Here is a 6,764-nt window from a genome sequence, read left to right as displayed (position 1 = left end):
ATCGAGTCCCTAGCATGTGGCTCTATAGCTTTGTCTTTCTTTACACTTTACTACAAACTGGAGAAATAAAAAAAAAAAAAAAAAAAAAAAAAAACCGCAAACCAAGTAAGGTGAACTTCCCTGCCCTAGATTCTACAGCTTGCTGGAGAACCTAGACCTTATATCTTGTTATCATATGCTGCTATTAAACACTCTGCTCTATTGCTCTCAGGGTTCCTTTCCTGGGGCGTTTAGTTAGATAATTGAGACATGTTGTTTTTACAGATGAAGTTAAGCGTGGATGCATTTAATGTTTTGTGACCATATACTCCGTGGCTGTACGGAGGTCTGCTGCCTCAAACAGGCCGAGACCATCGTTGAGGAAATGTTGTAAGGAGTGTGGTTCTTGTTGATGTTGTTGTTGTTTGTGTTTGTGCTTTTAGGTCCCTGAAACCCTTTTCTCTCTTCCCTGTGTACCATCTCTGTATTGGTTCTGGCTTGCCTCCTCCGGCTGATCTGTTCACGTATTGCTTACTGCTCGATGGACTTTGAGAGGGCTAATCTTTCATTGTAAGAGCTTGTTTGCATCCTTGTTTATCTCCGATTTTATGGTTCTGAGTGGAACTATGTATAGTTAGAAGATGCAGGGAATTGTGAGAACCATTCATTTGGGGACCCTTCACGGAGACAAGGGTGGATCTCAATAAAATTACAGACTAGGCAGAAGACTGTGATCGGAGTGGCTCAGGAGTTAGTGAGGAAGGGGGTCTTAAGCCATTTTCTTTCTTTCTTTCTTTTTTAAGCGATTTTCATCTGTGTATGCTCCCCTTTCCCTACTTTACTTCCCTTCCTTCCTCCTTCTTCCTCCTCCTTCCTCCCCCGTGTGTGTGTGTGTGTGTGTGTGTGTGTGTGTGTGTTTGAACCAATTTGATGAGGTGCCTCTTTTGTTCTCCCAATAATTTATATTTTCACTTTACATCTTGATCACAACCCCCTCCTCTGTTTTCTCAGTCTCACTCTTACAAGTCCCTACCCCACTGCCCCCTCCCCTTCTCCTTAAAGAAGGGGAGTCCCCCCCACCTTGGGTACCACTCCACCCTGGGACATCTAGTCCAACAGAATCAGGCACATCTTCTCCCATTAAGGCTTCCACAGGCAGTCCAGGTGGGGGAAGGGCAGGAAACAGAGACGAGATAGCCCCCATTCCACTGGTTAGGGGACCCACATGAAGACCAAGCTGCACATTTGCTACAGATGTGTAGGGGGTCTAGGTTCAGCTCCTGGTGCTCCCTGGTTGGTGGCCCAGACTCTGTGAGCCCCCACGTTCCCAGGTTAGTTGACTCTGTAGGTCTTCTTGTGGTGTCCTTGACCCCTCTGGCCTGCTCACTTCTCTCCCTCTCTCTTTCCCAAGACTCCCCCAAGCTCTGCCTCATGTTTGGCTGTGGGTCTCTGTGTCTGCCTCCATCCACTGCTGGAGGAAGCCTTTCAGGTGACAGTTACGCTAGATTCCTGTCTGCAGTCATAGCAGAGTATCATTAACTGTGTCAGGGGTTGGCTCTTCCCTCAATCTCTGCTTTATCTTAGCCCTGCACATCTTGTAGGTAAGACAAATTTTGAGTCGAAGCTGTTGTGGGTGATGTCCCCCTCCCTCCTCTGGAAGTCCTGCCTGGCTACAGGAGGTGGCCACTTCAGTCTCTCTCTACCCTTCTGCTAGGAATCTCAGCTCCGGTCCCCCGTATAGACTCCTCATATCTTTCTCATCCCAGGCCTTCAGCTAGACACCAGAACTTCACTCCCCCCCCCCCATCACCCAATTTCCATCCTCACTCCCCGTCCTCTCCCACCCTCTGCACCTGGTTGCCATCCCCATTGTTCTCCTTCTCAGCCCCCTCCTAACCAGTTCCCTCTCTCCGTCCACCTTAAATGACAATTTAGTTTCCCCCTCTGAGTAAGTTAAGGTTCATGCATCCCCACTTGAGACTTCCTTTTTACCCACTTCCTTTGGGTCTGTGGATTGTAGCATAGTTGTCCTGTACTTTATGGCTAACATCCACTTATAAGTGAGTTCATAGCATATGTGCCTTTCTGGCTCTGGGTTACATCACGCAGGATGATAGTCTCAAGTTCCATCCATTTGCCTGCAAAATTCATGATGTCTCTGTTTTTAATAGATAAGTAGTGTTTCGGGTGTCCATCTGTTAGAAAGGAGGCCTCTTTCTGAAACAGAAATGGCCTGACAACTTATCCATCATCATGATCATCATCATTCCGTTTAGGCTCCTGGTGATAATTAAAACTCTGTGATCAACAAGTATTTACAGTCTTCTCTATACAGGGGTCATTGTTTTCTAACAATTTAATCTCTTATCCTATGTCGTCATTCTAACTTATTTTGTCATTAGTCTCATTAACTTTTCAGTTAGAAATACAGCTGCTCTTCTCTGCATAGAACTAATGATTCAGTAATATACATACTTGCATTGTGTTTTGGTGCAGAAATGGCATCAAATCCATTCACGCAGGAAAAAGAAAGTTGCGTCTATAGCTCACTGAAAAGAAAGTTCTATGTGTTTTACAATGCTAACCAAATTTCTCCTGAAGCAGCTGCTTTAAAATTTGTACTTGTTTCAGCCAAAATATAGTTAGGTACCTCAGTGGGACTTCATGTAGTGATTCAATGCTACATTTTACCGGTCACTGTTGTTTTTACCCTTAGCTGATGACATAATGACTCTATGGTATGTGCTTGCTTGCATTTTCTGGCTCTTTTTCTCCTTTGAGAGCTTGTTTTGCATGAGGAACGTCTATGATTTTGCTATCATGTGATTGGCGTGTCATAAAGCCGCATCTCCACACATGCATGGAATGGTCAAATGTCCCTTATGGCTCTCCTCACTGCCCTGTGTCTTCCTGCAGTCCCTGGCGCTCAGTGGCTTTTTACAAGGCATCTCAGTTGGTCTTTCACACATCTGTCCAGGGTACAGACTTAGGCTTTTTAGGTTCTAAACAACAGAGGCAAAGGGAACGCCACAGTAGTGTCCTGGGAAAGGGGAAACTCAACTTGGCCTTCTCTTGACTTCTTTTTTCCCAGTGCACTCATTTTACTTCTGCCTTGTAGCAAAAGAAGTTAAGCATTTATGCGAGTCTCAAAAAGTCTCTGGTGTTGAATACAGTGTTCAAGTTTAAAAATACAAACCTTATTTCCACTAACTAGTTTCACAACTTAGCACTTTAAAAACACTTTTGGCCATGCCCTGCATACATACAGTTAACTGTGGTTATATTCACCGACGCCCTGCGTACATATAGTTAACTGTGCTTATATTCACCGTTACCCACTCATTACCCTCTCAGAATAGCAGATAAATTACTTCATTCTGAGCACCTAAACTAGAGGTGTCAAAAAGAGATAATACTGTCTATATTTAACAATTTGACTATTTGTCATATTTAGTATTATATTCCAAAGTTTGGCAGAATAAGCATCTTAAGTTAAAACTTTTTCCCCCACTGAGTAAATGTGTTCATCATTTCCCTTAATAAAATGCATGTCGTGATGAGTTATGGCCAGCGTTATCCCTGCAATATTAATAACTAAAAGTAGTGTGACATTCACACTCAAAAAGATACATTTGATATTTGCCAAGTTCTTTTCTGTTTATAACATTGTACCATATAAAGTTAGATTTTTCATAGATGCTTTCATTCACAGGTTTGAAGGGGCTCATATAATGTCTTAAGGGAGACTGTCTAGTGTGTATGGCTCAGAGTTCAGGAGAACTTATGTTAAGTGTATTGTTGAGCTGCTCTTTCAAATGCAGTGCTTTAAAAGACATAGAGTCTGCTTTGAGGGCTGGAGAGATGGCTCAGCCATTAAAGAGTAGGGCTCTCAACCAAAAATATAGGAGTCCTCTTTGAATATATGTGAAATCTTATTTTAAACATCAAAAATTACAAAGATTTCCCCCCTCAAAAATGTTAGATATGAAGAAAACTATTTAAAATTGTTAAATTATGAAATACAAATGGAATTCACGTGTCTAAATAGGCAACAGAGAAATTGGCTTCATCAAATGCAACACTGTACTCAATTAGAAACTTTAGAGTATTCAAGGTATTTCCTCACATCTCCAAGGATAAGCTCTGGAGACCAAGGCACCATCCTAAAAGCTCATAAACTACAGTGTATGTAAATCCATTATAATCTATAGTTGTTTGAAGAAATGGGGATATACTTTAATATCAGCCCTCAGGAAGCAAGTCGGAGCTTGTTGAGTTTAAGGCCAGCCTGTTCTAGACCAGCCAAGGCTACATAATGAGGCCTGTCTCAAAACAAACAAAACAAAATTGTTTCTATTTTTTTAAATAGGAATCGTATCTTGAAGCAATCCGTCTAGACCAATATCCAAGTCCAGTGTTAAGTTTCAGACGTCTCTTATGAACTATTAAACAGTCTGTAGGGTGTGAATTAAACTTTAAAAACTATTTACTTTGTAGAGCTAAGGGTTGTAGTGAATATCAGAGCTCTATTTGTCCAACATATAAAGCCTGGTTTCCATCCCAACAGTGAAAAATAATAATAAAAACATGTGCTTTTGGTTAATTGTATTAAGACAATTATAGAAGTTCATACCTTGAGCAATAGCAGCAATGAATATATATATATATATCATCAGATATTGGTTATCAAATTAGATTTTCCGTTTTATTAGAGCCCTTTGGGAGCTGTTTCTAAATGAATAATTTTAGTGTATTTCATTCTCTTCTTGGTTTTCTATTTCCCTCTTTGTTGAAGGACAGATGCCTTATGGAGAGGGAAAGGAGAAGGCGAAATGTAAGCATGCATCATGGCTAGGCCCAGCCTTGAAGCTTCAAGAATTAGAGCTCATGAACCCTTGAAAGACATTGCATGACATTCTGAGTCATTATCAAGTAATAAACTACCTCCTTGCTCCAAATCTGGGATTTTTTTCCATAGCTAGCCACCACAACAAGCCTTTTTAGATTCAACTAGACATTCAGACCACAGATCTCAGAATGTCTTGACTGGCATGTTCACTCAACATGAAGACAAGCAGGATATTGACATTATATATCTTGTCCTCACAGCAGTCCAGGTAGCTCTCTGGCTCTCAGCAGTGTGGCACAGGAAGCCAAGTGTCACCTCATAAGCACAGGGTCACCCTTGCTTTGGTGCTCCAAATCCCCCGTAGGAGCCACTGTCTATGAAAGAATTCTGTGAGCAGTGCTTGTTCCCTCAGACGATACACTCCATGACAGAACTTTCTGCATGGAGAGAAGCCCAAGCCTGTGGCTTCACACCTGATGTTCTGAGTTGAATCACAGATCCCCCAAGGCAGGTACACACTTTTCTCTACCTTTGTCGTTGTTCAGAGAACACAGCAACAGTTAGCACATACTTAAACTCATCATAGCACTGACTTTCCTGTGCTAATAAAAAACGAACGGAGCTTTCTCCAGCCACCTGTGTTTCTCTTAGAATTATTTGTTTCACAAAATCCCCACAGATGTATAGTCCCCTGAGAAACACAGAAACATGAGATTGTGAGCGTAGTGGCGTTCAGGGAAAGATTTCCATTAATGTTTTAAAACAATTTTTCACAGGTTCTCAATACGGCAAGTTGTTTTTTATTCATAAATAGTTCAGAAGAATTTGGAGGCAGGATCAGAATGAGCCTGCGTTGAAGACCAGTCTCAGTTATAAGGAAACAAGAGCTTGTTTAAAACTTGAACGCGCTGGTATCCTCTCTGGCTAATGCCAAGGACTGTCTGTGGTAAATGGATGTCTAGAGTGTGCATTACTCTTGTTTCCTTCCCAGGTGTGCATTGAGACATACACGTGCAGCTGTCACCAGCGCAGTATCAACACTGCCGTGCGTGCAACGCTCAGTCAGATGCTGGGTGACCTGACTTTACAGTTACGGCAGAGACAGGAGAACACGGTGAGCTTTGCGTGCTGAATGACTGACACTCGTTTAGTTATAACACTTATGTCCCTGCATGCCATATGTCCCAGGCCCGCAGCCCTTCCTACCATGGCTATTTCCCATTGAAGACACTGGGAAAGCTTTTTATTAGAACGTTCATTTATATAAATTTAAATATATAGAAATTTGCTTATTTAAAGTCCAAGTATAGAGCATTCTTATGGTTTTTGTAATAAAATATAATAAAATTTTGATCATTGTTTTAAATGTTTACTTTTCTGTCTTAAAATCGGTTTTTGAAATTTTTTTCCATTGAATATTTTTGTTAAAAATATTATGTATGGGACTAGAGAAACGGCTCAACAATCAGGAACAATGGTTGCCTCTCTGGAGGACCTGGCTTTAATTTGCAGCACCTACATAGCAGCTCACAACTGTCTGTAACTCCAGGACCTGGGGATCCAATGACTTCTTCTGGCTTCTCGAGTACCTGGCACATATTTGATGAACAAATATACATGCAGACAAAACACCCATATTCATAAAATTATTTTAAAGTTTAAAAATATGGTAGTAAACTTATAAAATAAAGAAAAGCATGCAACAGCTTACTGCATGCTTTGAGTTAGGATAGGATTTCCTGTATTGACTAAAGTGACAGGAAGGTGTCCCTGCTAGGGCCCGCCAGGTAAGGATGAGTGTCTTCTGATCTCAACGCCCACCAGAGCTTTTTGCTCTAAACTTGCACAGATTGTTACCATGAGCCTCCAGGGAACTGAAATGCAGCTGTGTGTGTGTGTGTGTGTGTGTGTGTGTGTGTGTGTGTGTGTGTGTGTG

The 6,764-nt window shown here is 41.6% G+C and overlaps 1 protein-coding gene across 1 annotated transcript in view; it reads left to right on the top strand.

The window, feature by feature from the left end:
• The window catches only part of Arfgef3 (ARFGEF family member 3), a 145,707-nt gene that overhangs the window by 67,898 nt on the left and 71,045 nt on the right, over nt 1–6,764 (top strand). The window contains exon 6 of the mRNA XM_021221143.2: nt 5,820–5,942. Coding sequence (XP_021076802.1) covers nt 5,820–5,942 — 123 coding nt within the window. The remainder of the gene's footprint in view (nt 1–5,819; nt 5,943–6,764) is intronic.

Source organism: Mus pahari, chromosome 21, assembly GCF_900095145.1.
Source record: "Mus pahari chromosome 21, PAHARI_EIJ_v1.1, whole genome shotgun sequence".
NCBI lineage: Eukaryota > Metazoa > Chordata > Mammalia > Rodentia > Muridae > Mus > Mus pahari.
This window is presented reverse-complemented; position numbering and strand designations above follow the sequence as displayed.